General features: G+C 41.9%; 1 protein-coding gene across 4 annotated transcripts in view; it reads right to left on the reverse strand.

The window, feature by feature from the left end:
* The window catches only part of ACP3 (acid phosphatase 3), a 59,720-nt gene that overhangs the window by 21,468 nt on the left and 23,837 nt on the right, over nucleotides 1-14,415 (reverse strand). For 3 of the 4 annotated variants that reach the window (XM_004003341.6, XM_042237091.2, XM_060395787.1), the window contains exons 7-10: nucleotides 13,223-13,355; nucleotides 7,477-7,559; nucleotides 5,179-5,282; nucleotides 664-830 (exon numbers count right to left, since the gene is read on the reverse strand). In XM_004003341.6, the coding sequence (XP_004003390.2) occupies nucleotides 664-830; nucleotides 5,179-5,282; nucleotides 7,477-7,559; nucleotides 13,223-13,355 (487 nt within the window). The remainder of the gene's footprint in view (nucleotides 1-663; nucleotides 831-5,178; nucleotides 5,283-7,476; nucleotides 7,560-13,222; nucleotides 13,356-14,415) is intronic. The other variant, XM_012103427.5, reaches the window with a different exon arrangement.

Consider the following 14,415-nt stretch of genomic DNA (forward strand, 5'->3'; position numbering starts at 1 on the left):
CAAGGGATTTAAGTCACCTCTTTACTGTGCTCCTCCTCATTAGAGAGGACTCCCACACTCTTTCTCTGTGGGTGTGTATTTCTGCCTAGCTTCTCACTTATACGAACTACTTCTCTGAGTGCTCTCCCATTGGTTGTGCTAATATAAACTTTGTACCTGGTTTTAAAATTTTCACCTCCTTGAACATTCTTGCTTTCAAAGGAGGGGAAGAGCCTGGGAATTTCACCCCTTGCCTCTAGTTCCTGTTGGTCTAGTGGTTAGGATTCCTGGTTTTCATCCAGGCTACCGAGGTTCAATTCCTGGGCAAAGAACTAAGATTTCTCATCAGGACTGTTCACTACTGTTTCTCCAAGATCAGTCTGATGCTTGTTCCCTGAATTCCAATTCTTTAATCCCACGTAAATGCTTTCTGCTTGATTACTGCTTCCTCGGTTTATATAGATTGACAAGGTTTATGGCAGGTAGAGGCAGGGCCCAGTGGAGAAATAAGAGTCTCCTGAAGTTGAGGTCTCTGAAACATACAATTATCACCCAAACCCTGTTTCCCTCAAAGATGGGGGTGAAGCCAGTTTATAATCTCAAAGCACCATCCATCTGGAAAAAAGAGGTTCTGCCTTCTCTGCAGAGCTCTGCATTCACCCTAATTGATAATGTCCTCAGTACCTTTATGGTTGCTTATGGCACACTCCATGGACCAGTCTTGGGAGATAACGGGGGCAACCAGCTCAACAAACTTCGTCAAAGGGCAGCTGGGGGTGCAGCCAGGTAGCGTGAGGGGATGTGGTTCATATTGCGTCTCATTCCGATAGTACATCTCTACGAAGTATTCTCTGGTGGAGAAAGGTGGAAGGAATAGAGGGAAGAGCTCTGTTAGATCTGTGCTATTGACCTGCCATTGGAAGTCTTTCTACCTGGTCTGTACCATGTCAGTTGAAGGCCTAGTGGAAGAATTTATGGGAATGAGTAGATATTAGCCAGTTTAGCTGTGGGAAGAGGGGGATTGGGGTACGTGGGCCTGATTGGGAGGGAGGAAATGGGAGAGCTGGTTTGTTAGATGACCAGGGGCATGTGAGGTGGGACCTGGGATGCTGAGTTAGAGAAGGAGCTGAGACACAATGGTTGGGGGACTTGGGGTGATTTGGTGAAACTTCAGGTAAGAAGTAGGGCACAGGTGGGATGTTGGGGTTTCTTTCTCCTATTCTGTCCCTTTCATGCTTCTGATTTGCTCTGTCCTTTTCTCCTTTTTTCTCTCTCAGTATTTCTTTCAGTCTTACCCCTGAACGAATGTATCTTCCCTGTCCTTAACCAGGCCTGAAACATTAAAATGAATAATATATATAAGAAAAACTAACAGCATGGCATCCGGCCCCATCACTTCATGGCAAATAGAAGGGGAAAAAGTGGGAGCCGTGACAGATTTTCTCTTCTTGAGCTCTAAAATCACTGTGGATGGTGACTGCTGCCATGAAATCAGAAGACGATTACTTCTTGGAAGGAAAGCAATGACAAACCTAGACAGTATATTAAAAAGCAAAGACATCACTTTGCCATCAAAAGACCATATAGTCAAAGCTGTAGTCTTTCCAGTAGTCATGTAAGGCAGAACGCCAAAGAATCGATGCTTTTGAACTGTGGTGCTGGAGAAGACTCTTGAGAATCCCTTGGACTGAATGGAGATCAAACAGGTCAATCCTAAAGGAAATCAACCCTGAATATTCATTGGAAGGACTGGTGCTGAAGCTGAAGCTCCAATACTTTGGCCACCTGATGTGAAGAACCGACTAATTGGAAAAGACCCTGATGCTGGGAAAGATTGAAGGCAGAAGGAAAAGAGGGTGACAGAGGATGAGATGGTTGGATGGCATCACCAATTCAATGGACATGAACTTGGGCAATCTCTAGGATATAGTGAGGGACAGGGAGGCCTGGTGCACTACAGTCCACGGGGTCACAAACAGTTAGACATGACTTAGCGAATGAACAACAACAACAAATGTGCTTGAATATACAGCAAGACATAAAAATGATACCTCTGAAAGAGAGGGTGAGTGTATACTTAAGTCCTTACATCTGCTGATGTTGAGGCGGGCTCTCCCACTACTTTATTCATAAAACAATATATTGCTTAAGGAGGGACCACTGTCCCAAACCAACCTTGTAAAGCTAGTACAGGATCCCCTGTAGAAGTCACCTGCCAAAGAGACAGGAGAGAAGATCCTTCTTGGGATGGTAATCACACAGCTGCAACTTTTGGTTGTTGTTACGAGCAAGTCTTTTGAAAAGCATCACTTTAAGAAGCCATATGTGTGCTAAGTCGTTTCTGTCATGTCCAACACTTTGAGACCCTATGGACTGTAGCCCGCCAGGCTTCTCTGTCCATAGGGATTCTCCAGGCAAGAATACTGGAGTGAGTTGCTGTGCCTTCCTCCAGGGGATCTTCCCGAACGAGGGATCAAACCTGCGTCTCTTACGTCTCCTACTTTGGCAGGTGGGCTCTTTACCACTAGCACCACCTGTGAAGCCCAAGAAGCCATGTAAAAAGTAGCAATTACAAATATTCACTTATATGTTCCTAAAAACTCCTCTAATAGTATATGAATGAGTACATATATCTTGTATAAAATTTTCAGTGACAGTACCCTTTATCTCATGGTAATATGGCAAAGAGGACTAATAGTTCATCAAAATTCACGATTCTCTTTCCATCAAATAAGGTTACAGCTGAGAAGTGAATATACTTCCCAGACTCCCCTGCACTTAAGAGGGACCAAGTGACTAATTTTAGCGAGTAGAACTGACATATTTTCCTTCTGGGCTGAGATGCTTGATAAGCAGTTTGCCCTCTTCACCCTCTCATTCTTTCCTACATGCTTTCTGCAGATGAGGAGGGCACTTTTGAAAACTGTAGGTCCAAAGGCTGGAACCCCCCAGTTCACAAATCACCACGTGTGAATCACACCAAAGATGAGTCACTTCCTGTTGGCCAGGAACATCTACATTGGACTGTTAGATGAATGAGAAAGAAATCTCCATTGAGTTAAGCCTCTGAGATTTGAGGTTCATTTGTGCAGCAGCCAAAATTACCCTTATAATTAATATATTTGGAAAATATTTTTAGAGGACTTAAAATTGGCTTGAGTGGTAAGATACAAGTTAAGGTACCTACAGAGAGTTTGAATAAAAGTATTTCATAAAATATGAAAGTGAGAAGAAGCACTATTTTTTAACTTAGTGAATTATTTTATATATGATTTTAAGTTTGTTTACTTAACCAAAAAATAGAATATTTTAAAAATATATTTAGTTACCTTATCTACAGCCTTAAAAGTTTGTCTGTTTAAATAAAAATCTAAAAATTTTCTTTTTCTCTTTATTTTCTAATATGGATAAAGTGGGATCACTCAGGATCACCTAATTTGTAGGTATATACTTTATACCTGTATTTGCTAACTTGGATTCTCCTTGCTCTTAATTTAAAAATAAGCACGTTTAACTTTTGATACTCCTCTAGAGTGTTAAAAAATCCCAATATAACAACAAATTTGACTTCTACCTGTGAGTGACCCTTGGTTACTTTTCTCTCTATAGGTCAGTGTCTCTCAGATGAAAAATGCCCCAAGCTTGATTCATAACATGAATTTATTCAAGCTATTCAGTGAGACAAAATGCTGCAGCACCCTAAATAAACACAAGCTCAGGACTACTGGGTGCAGAAACCAGGGAGAAGAGGCCGAGAAAAGTGGGTAGTTTCTTTTGTCATATCCCAACGTGACAGTGCCTATTCCTAGAGTTGATCCTGGAATGTTCACTGGATTTATAAACTCTGTGCCTGGAGCCAGTCTTCAAAGCGGAAGTCTTTTGCAGGGCTTTTTATTGACAGAGCACTTGATGTCCATGTCTTTGAATTACTATTTTTGGCCCTGTTTGGATTTTCTCCATGTTATGGGCATTATCTCTCCATTCTGACTCTAGATATTTGAGAGCAAAGCTTGCTAAGACCACACATTTTAGTTCTATCTCTTTATGCTTGGCACCCAGTTAGAAGTTCAACGAAGAATGAACATACTTTTTCCCTAGCTGCAGAGCTCACTTTCTTTGTAAGCAGTGAAGATTTTGGTTGAGAATGGGCCTCTGTTTTGCTACTTTCCTATTCTACAAATTCAGGTAGCCAGAACTACAAAATTTGCCAAAAGAAATGCAGGATACCTTGTTGAAAAATTATTAAGAATTTTAAAAGGGCAACACTGAATTGTTAAACCAAGCATAGGCTCTTCCGAGCACAGGGCCTTATATAACTGCAGTCAGATGGTCCTGACTGCAGCTATTGTGAATGCCTTCAGAGGAGAGAAAAATGCACCTCCCCAGCTAACTCTGAAATAAAACTCTAGAGTCCCTGCTCTAATTCAGTTCTTGCACTGTGATTATTCCATCAATAATATCCATGAGGTCTCTTCTTCCCAACAAGAGTGCCAGTGTTACAGCAGACACAAATTTTTGCTATGACCTTGGCTATGGTGGCCAACTCTTTCTGGTTTGCCCAGGGCTTTACCGATTTTAACAATGAAACTTATATGTTCTGGGAACCCCTCCAGTTCTGGTTAAACTAGGACATTTGGTCTCTCTAATCATGGCCTTTCTAGTGGGCTTCAGCCAAGCCTTGGTCAGCTGGGGAGGGCCACACCAGATTGCAAAGTAGTGGACATTATGCAGAGGAATACTTTAAGAATCTTACCTGGTGGATATGAATAACCATAAGTTTCATGGATATGTTTGAAGTCTTTAACTGAAAGAACATTATTTGTAACCAGCAACAAACAATTTTTTCTTGATATCTTCTACCACCCTGTGTTTTACAAGGGAACAGTGTAATGTCCACATCCTTCTTAGAATACCTTAATCTTTTTTAAAAAAACATAATTTCTGTCGCTGATGGGGGGTGGTTCTATCAAATTTCTCATCTACTGTGTCTGTACGTGATTTCCCAATTAAAGTCTTTATGAAAATAAAGAAAAAAAGGAGTCATGACTAAGCAAAGATACAGTTACCATTCTTCCCCCTGAATATAAAACCAAACCAACCAAATAGACAAGACAACCCTTAAGTCAATAATAACACAAATGATCATAATGCCTGGTTTCCAGTGGTATTAATTTTGATAAACACCGCTTAGACACTTACCCCTCCTGGAAGTACAATTCCATCATGTGGCAGGACGCATAGGGAGGAAGGATTCCGTTGTAAACATCTAGCGCCATCTGCAGGCCACTCACAGTAGTGTCATGCTACAGAGATTTTGAAACAAACATTTTTGATTTTTATCTGTTTCAAATTTACAGTCAATAGGTGTGTAACAAGCACCGTAGAGTACCATGGTGATTTCTGATCCAACTAAATCTCCCATGACCCCAGTGACTTAAGAAGTAGAGAGGGAAAGGATGAATTTTGATTGTGCATCTCTTTGGTGCTAGGCAATGAGATTTGCATACATACAAGTATTTCCTTTAAATAAGATGAAGAAACTGAGACCCAAAGAAATGAAGTAACTTGGGCAGAACTCCCTGGTGGTCCAGTGGTTAGGACTCTGCCCTTTTGATGCCAAGGGGTTGAGTTCAGTCCCTAGTTGGGGAACTAAGATCCTACAAGCCATGTGGTGCAGCCAAAAAGAAAAAAAAAGGGGGGGGGGGAGGGGGGCGGAATTAAGTAGCTTACTTTATGTCATACATCTTCAAAACGGCAGAAAGTAAATCTGAGTCAAGTCTTCTGATTTTGTCCTATGCCTACCCCATAGAACATATCTCTGTTTTAGTGTGTTTCATTGATTTTCATTAAATTTTAAAATAACTTGGAATATATTAATGCTAGATTATATTTGTTTTCTATAGATCAATATCATCTGTGATTTTAAAGTTGGGGAAGAATATATGAGGTTAAAAACATTTATATAGAATAAAATGAAAGGAAGGAAGTAGAGAGCGTAGCTTAAAAATAATTGCTAAAGGTTTATTTTAGAATAGCCAGAAGGCAAGGGGGACTGGTTTTCAATTCCAGTTTTGCCATTGATTAGCTACCTAATCTTAAGAAATCCTTAATTTTCATATCTATAAAATGGGCCTAACTTTTGGTTACCTAAACTATATGGCAGTGTTTACATACTCCAAAGGGATTAGAACCAATTCACTAGAGGAAAAAAAGGAGTTACAGATTTATGACTTTCCAGAAGTCATACAACAAGTTACAATTAGAAACCATATAATTTCAGGCCTATCTTTCTCTAAGAGGTACTATACTTTGTTTCCTCCATGAGACTTTTCTCTAGTCTATACCATTTAGAACCCCAGATAATAAACTCTGCTTTATCTTTAATTGATTCTTTCATCTTCTTGCAGAATGACACCAGCCAGACCACATCTGAGAAATCCTCTGTCCTGCAGAAGTGGGTGGGAGCCTGACCCATCCCTCCATGTCCTGTTTCCCTGCTCATCCCAGACTCCATGGACACCCATTTCAGTACACGGTATATCCCTGGAATTCTCCTCTTTCCCTGACTGCTGCTCCAACATGGATGTCTTTTCTGAGATCTCACTCTCTTTCCTTTTTGCACCCAAATATAACTCTGACTTCAAGTTGGAGCTTTCCTTCCCTTTTATTTTTTCTTTCACCTCTGCCATCTGAAGATTCCTACTTGGATGTTGCTGGCATTTCAAACTCAATTGTCTAATCAGTATATTCACCTGGACCATGACCACATCTGTTAATAGTTCTACCCTCCTTCCAGTCATCGACTTTTGAAACACTACCTTCATCTATGGCTTAACTTGCATACCACTGTCCTTCACCCACATTCCAGTCCATCACCAAGTCCTGTACACTCAGCTTTTCTTTTAACCTTTCTACTTCTTTCCCTCTGCTATTTTGCCTCTAATTTTAGTTTGGAACAGAAATGATGTTTCCTTTCTCTGAGGCACTAATTCATTGGCTTGTGTGACATTGCTATTCTGCTATGCTGGGTGTTTATATGCTTACTTTTTTTTGTCAGTAAAAAAAGTCAAAGCTGCTCAGTTGTGTCCGACTCTTTGCGACCCCATGGACTATACAGTCCATGGAATTCTCTAGGCCAGAATGCTGGAGTGGGTAGCCTTTCCCTTCTCCAGGGGACCTTCCCAACCCAGGGATCTCTCCTGCATTGCAGGTGGATTCTTTACCAGCTGAGCCACAAGGGAAGCCCAAGAATACTGGAGTGGGTGGCCTATCCCTTCTCCAGCGGATCTTCCCAACCCAGGGTCTCCTGCATTGCATGCGGATTCTTTACCAACTGAGTTATCAGGGATTAGACTGTAAATTCCTTGGGACCCAGAATTATATATTTCACTAAAAAATTTTGAACATCTGAATTGGAAATGATGATGAAGAAGTTGAGGCCCCTGCTGAGAGAGCTCATACACTTGAACAGATGTTGAATGGAGACAGAATACTTACTGCAGAATACATAATGAGTTTTCTGCGGTTTGATGGCTGAGTTGCACTCTTCATGTGATTGAGGATTTCATTGATCAGGACACCTTTATGAAGACAGATCAACAATAGAGCTGAACCAAATGTGGACTTATATTTCAGTTCATAAGCTTTTTGCTCATTCGTATAGAGAGTCTCTCTGCCAGGATTCTCAAGACTTAAGAAGGGAGGGCAAGAACTCATTTTGCTGGAGCATCTGCTATGTGCTGCTGCTGCTGCTGCTGCTAAGTCACTTCAGTCGTGTCCGACTCTGTGCGACCCCATAGACGGCAGCCCACCAGGCTCCCCTGTCCCTGGGATTCTCCAGGCAAGAACACTGGAGTGGGTTGCCATTTCCTTCTCCAATGCATGAAAATGAAAAGTGAAAGCAAAGTCGCTCAGTCGTGTCCGACTCCTAGCGACCCCATGGACTGCAGCCTATCAGGCTCCTCTGTCCATGGGATTTTCCAGGCAAGAGTACTGGAGTGGGTTGCCATTGCCTTCTCTGCTGCTATGTGCTAGTAGCATGATTTATATACATTATTTACTGAATCCTGACTTCTATCCCCCATTCAGAGGTTAGGAAGCTGAGGCTCAGAGCCATTAAGTGACTCACTCACTGGGGAAGGAGAGCTGGATTGGCACATTCAGATTTGATTCTACCAGATTTTGTTAAAACTCTAAGTTAGGAGGTTGATGAACTTGGAAGGAATTTCAGATGGCTTTTTCCAGATAGTTGTTAGCCAGTGCTCTGTTCAGGGCAGGTCTGAAATGACAGTGCGGCATAGACCTCTCTGTCTTCATCCTTCTAGTTGCCACACCTGGGTGAAGCCAGGGGAGAAAGCAGCTCTCTGGATCTCTGCACAGGGCATGGACTGTTTTCTGGGGACCATTGCTCCAGGTTACACTAGGTTTCACTATTGGGAGGCAGCCAGAACCTTCAGGTTTCATCCAGGGCTCCAACTGTTGTCAGTAGAGGAAAAAGTTTGCCCTTTGCCCCTGTTGCTCCTAAGGTGGTAGAAGGCAAACAGACACAGAGCAGAGTCTCCATCCTTTCAGCAGACACCGATGCTGAAGGTACCTGTGGTGCAGGTGTTGTTCTGAGCAGGTGCTGCCTCAGGGGCTTCCACACCATCCCCTGAGGACTCCTTGTGTCTTCTTGGTCATCTCTCTACAGCCTGTGGTCTCCTTACTTGAGGATGACCAGTTTTCTTTTGTAATGAGCAGGGCATTGATGTTAACAGATTGATTATAATCCTAGACTGTATGGTCCACTTTGCAAAATACACACTGAACAGCTACCACAAGTCAATTAGACTTGTGTCTCCTGTCCTCAAAAATCTCATAAAACAGTGAGAAGAGACCGTCCCATTGGTCTGTGTACCACCATAAGCACAAAGAGGAATGAACTAAGGAGGGAGATGATCGGCATCCGTGGCTGCTGGGACGTCTTAACTAGGAATGGAGGGAGCTGGAGGCTACATCTCCCATAGGTCTGCATTCCTCTGCCTCAGGGCAGGTTGGCCTCTGGGAGCCCTTTGGAGCTGTATCTTGAACTTCAGGCCACATCAGAAGTAAACTCTGTGGCTGAGTTTCTGGGAGTGATGACAGGCAGTCACCTTCAATCAGCAATTTGTTCCTTGTCAGTGCTTTTCTGGTGGCTCAGATGGTAAAGAATCCTCCTGCAATGTTGGAGACCTGGGTTCAATCTTTGGGTCGGGAAGATACCCTGGAGGAGGGCATGGCAACCCACTGCAGTATTCTTGCCTGGAGAATCCCCATGGACAGAGGAGCCTGGCGGGCTACAGTCCACAGGGTCGCAAAGGGTCAGACACAACTGAGTGACTAAGCAGAGCACAGCACAGCATACCTGAAAGGAGATATTCTACACTGACCAACATGCATTGTCTATAACACTTAGCTAATTAACATCAGTTAATTAGTTAATGGCTAGACATGGATTTAGTTCAATTAGCAACTTGTTCCTTGTCAGTAGCTGTCTTTGCAGCAGCCTTCAGTGTTGATGATGGAATAGATCAGCTCTTGGTTCTGTGGTGGTTTCCCAGCTTGTCCCAGGAGAAAATAGGGGTAACTGTCGTAAGCACCTACAGGCTCTGGCAGGTCAATAGTCAAGTTATATATGAAGGGAAATTGAAGCTCAGAGAGGTTCAGCAACTTGCCCAAGATCCTTGTACGCAGAGGGGCTGAGTTTCTTTGAACTCAGAAGGTCCAGCTTCAAAACCTTTCCTCTTAATTACTAGGCCATACTGTAGCATAAGCTAGCACCCAAGCTCCCTGGTGCATAATTTATTAAACCTGCACACATTGGACCAAATATCATTATTTAAGGATACAAACTTCACTTCTCTCTCTTGGGCTACAGCAGGAGTTGGCAAATTTGTTCTGTGAAAGTTATATGATTTATGCTATTCTCTCAAAGCATCCTACCCTCGCCTTCATTGAAACATGTATATTACCATATGTGAAATAGATCACCAGTCCAGGTTCAATGCATGAGACAGGGATGCATCAGTGCACTGGGATGACCCTGAGGGATGGGATGAGGAGCGAGGTGGGAGAGGGGTTCAGGATGGGGGACACATGTATACCCATGGCTGATTCATGTCAATGTATGGCAAAAACCACTACAATATTGTAAAGCAATTAGCCTCCGATTAAAATAAATTAATTAAAAAAAAAAGAAAGAGAAAAAAAGTTATATGATTTAGGCTCTATGGGCCATGTGTTCCGTCACAACCATTCATTCTCAAATGGAAGCACAAAAGCAGTTAAATATACCGCATAAATGCATGAGTGTGACTGAGCTTCAGTAGCATTTTACTAATAAAAAATAGGTGGCAGCAGGCCAGATCTGGCCTGCAGGCTGTAGCTTGCCAACCTCTGGTCTTCAGCAAGAAGCAGTTTCCATTAAAACAAGCAGGTACATGCGCATGCTTAGTCGCTCAGTTGTGTTCAACTCTGCATCCCCATGGACAGTAGCCTGTCAAGCTGCTCTGTCCATGGGGTTTCCCAGGCAAAAATACTGGAGTTGGTTGCCATTTCCTCCTCCAGGGGATCCTCTCAACCCCGGGATTGACTGAATCCATATCCTCAGCTTCTCCTGCATTGGCAGGCAGATTCTTTACCACTGAGCCACCTGGGAAACCCTTATACAAACAGGACCAGGCATATATTCCTAAATTAGTCTTAGGAATTAGTCTAGAGATTTCTCTGTGTGTGTGTGTGCTGGGGGTGGGGTGGGGTGTTGTAGCGGTGAAAGCAGTGGGAGGAGGATATTACTGAACAGTGTCACCCTTGAAACCAACTGATGGAACAGAAGTTCTGGCAAAGGTAAGAAGATGCCCGTCAAAGTCCTGATGTTCCCCTGGGACTCTGTCACCAAACGGTTCATGCTTTTTCTGCAGCATTAGGTTCAGGTGCTTTATAACTCAACAAGTGTATAGTTGACAAACCTCTCTTGCTTTGCCAGATCTGAACAATAGGCTGAAATTGTGACTTGGCAGGAATTATGAAGGTAACAACTTCCTGGCTCATTAATCGTACTGAGCTTCCCCTGGAAAATAGTACAGGTGTGTGCATATGAGTGCTAGCTTTTGGAGTCTAAGACCCAGAGAATACCTTAGGGAAGGACTCTGATAGAATCTAGTTTTATGCACTCACCAGATGGGGAAACTGAGACCCAGAGAGAGAAGGTGACTTCCCCAAAATGCAATTTCTAGTAGTCAAAGGGAAAAAGTAAAGGAAGTATAAGCAAGCTGTTGGAAAAAAAAATCCCACATCTTATATTCAGATAAGATGTGGTCTTATATTCAGACCCCTGCATCTATTAACAGATTCTTGTAGATTCCTTCCTGGCTTTCCCTGGCCTTTTCTTCACTGTCTCCTACATCTAGAGAAGTGCTTCTGAAACTTTAATGGGATTTCATTAAAATGTAGATTTAGATTCAGCTGCTCTGTGGTGGGGCCTGGAATTCCGCATTTCTTGTCAGAGGCTTGGTGGATGCTGACTTTGCTGGTCCATGGATATCATCTTGAGTAGTGAGTGGATGATTGCCTGAGCCCATCGTGACTAGGTTGGGGGAAACAGAGTCCTGTCTTCACCATCTGAAGCATTTGGCCACCATACTGTTGGCTCCTGCTGGTTCAGGAATGAGACCTGGTACTTGTGTGGTCAAGGAGGCCCAGCTTCCACCTTCTGTGTCCTTGGTTGTTTGGTTTGTAGGACTGAGTTGCATCCTGGGCTCTGTCCCTACACACAGTCCATATCCTGCCTGATAATTATTCTGAAGACACCAAGTTCCAACTATGACTCACCTCTGGGTGCTCTCTGAACCCCAAGGAAGGGCTGAGTCTTGCTGCTCACATCCTAAGCTTGGAGTGAAGACTTGTACATTCCAAGTCTCCCTCTGGGTCTTGCAACCAGGTCTCTGTAACAGCAGGCCTGCAGCTTGATTATTTGTTTATGATGCTGCCCTAAATTACTTGCCCCAAGTACTACGTTCACCTCATATGAAATTACTCCCAACTATCTTGACTTCATACCTCATTAGCTGTTCTTATTACAAGTCCCTTCACTCTTTATATGAGCTTTTGTAGCTCCCTTCCTGGTTAGTGACTTAAACTCTTTCTCTTGCTCTACAATCCTGAGTGAACATCCTTCCAGTCTGGTCCAACCCCTAGGATACTTTGTCTCTGTTTTCTCCTGGAGGTCTGTTGAACTTTTCCAACTTCATGGTGAATAGGGTCCAGCAATGATTGGAGTCCTGATTATATTGTTTTCTTTAAACTGTGTGGAGTATATGACTCAGAACATCTCCTGTGGCTTAAAATTTCTTCATTGTTATGACTGCCTGGCACAGTGGACTTCCTCTTGCTCTCCATCTTTAGTTTTAATGTCTATATGAACCGCATTTGAACCTGTCATATCCTCTTGGGTCTTGGGCTGCCACTCAGCTGCCCTCAGAGCCTTATCACCTGTCCCTGTCCTGCCTGGTCCTGGCTTCTTTCTTCTACCCACCTGTCCTGATTACTAGGGTTAGGCTATTGTATTATGTTCGGATGTCCGGCTCTGTAAGAGGTCAAATCCAGCTGAGAAGAGGCATCACTGAAAAGTCAACACTTTTTAACACCAATGAAAAAATTTGAGCAGTGTCATAAACTTGTCAATTGCAATACATGTTAATCAACAGGGCATAATTAGCCTGTAAATTATATTGTATTAACTTTAACAGTGGTTACAACCAAGGGTTCCAAGAAAACAGGCCACTTTTGCCTTTGCTCCCACTTGAAAAAATTCATCCAGTAAGCCAACAGGCATAATTGACTTTCATGGAACTCAGATACAAAATCCATGATTTTTTGATCTGGAAAGAATGAAAAGTATCATTTAGCATTATCCCAAAGTTTCTGTTTTCCAGCTGGGAAAATTAAGGCCCAGAGTGAATAATTTTGCTAATCATATAACACATAATGTTTGACAGTGTATTAGGTACTATTTGTGCTAAGCCTTTGGAATACCTACATTCATTTTCACCTTTAATACTTAAGAAGTGAGTAGTAGTATTACCCCCAATTTGCAGAACAGAAGCTGGTGGAATGATTATGTGTCTAATTCAAGGTCACATAGCTGATTAACAGTTGGACCTGAACTCAGACCCAGATCACTCAACAACAATTCTAATGCATTTCTCTCATTTTTAAAAATACTTACCCCCCTGCAATCTAGATTTTTCTTTCTGCTTATGAATTCCATAGAGGGACAGAAGGGACAATTCTGATATTTCTTTCAACTTAGTCATGGTATCCTCTGTTGCCCAGGAAGGTAAAGTGAAATTATGAACACCCTGTATCAAAGAAAAAGGAAGAAAATGTGTATTTTATTTCTGACTATCCTCTTTGTTGACCTTTTATCCTCCTTCTCCCATAAGAAGTACTGTGTCCAGCCTTTCTTGGGAGAGAGGGAGAGTTCATGAAAGAGGAAATGACAGTGAAGTAGTCTACAGAATTACGTAAGAGAGATGTAAAATACCTTAGCCACACTGTGGAATAGCTCAGACTGAACTGTAGTAAGGAAAAAAAAAACCCCCAAAACCCCAAGACTTGAACCAGAAAAATGGGCTATTTTTATTGAAGACTTTTATAAGACTAAAAAGTCTTCCTTGAAACAGATGCTGATGATACACTGAAAATATTGGGAATGTTGAATGTGCCTGGGTCAATGACCTCTGATGTGGAAGAGGGCAACAGGTATCATTTATTATTGAGTTGGAATTCTGAAAGTAACTGTGGCTCCTTAGACACTCACAACGCCCTCAAAATCAGAAGTGGATAGAGGTCATGCGGCTGGTCAGAATTTTGCCCCAAGATTCAGTGAACTGGTTGGGAAAACAGAATTATGGTGGAGCATGATGATTGAGAAAAACACCATGAAACCCTTTAAAAAATAGAATTTATCTAGCTACAAAGATTATTTCACATGCATTGTACAGCAAGAGAGAGATTCTTTCCTGATAGATCAATCTTAATAGCGTGGTTCAAAGTTTGCTTATTTCTATATCTAGAAATCAGGTAACTTCTTTCTTTTTATAAAATATTATAAAATTTTTATATAAAATACTATAAAATCTTTAAATAAAGTATAAAAATATTGCTTTTTTCATTAAAGTCCATGACAGGAACCCAGCATTTCTAAGTGACTGAAAAATAACTGGCGTGGCACAGAAAAGCAATTTTGTTTACAATTTTCTAAAGGGTGAATACATAACTAACAGAAAGAAGCCAGAAATTTTAAGTTAATATAAATAAGTCTTGACTTATATTTCAATGTCAAACGCTATGTAATATATCTTATAAAAGCAAAGGAAAATGTATTCATCTGTTTCAAAACAGGCATAAGTCATCAAA

The sequence above is a fragment of the Ovis aries genome, chromosome 1 (assembly GCF_016772045.2).
Source record: "Ovis aries strain OAR_USU_Benz2616 breed Rambouillet chromosome 1, ARS-UI_Ramb_v3.0, whole genome shotgun sequence".
NCBI classification, from domain to species: domain Eukaryota; kingdom Metazoa; phylum Chordata; class Mammalia; order Artiodactyla; family Bovidae; genus Ovis; species Ovis aries.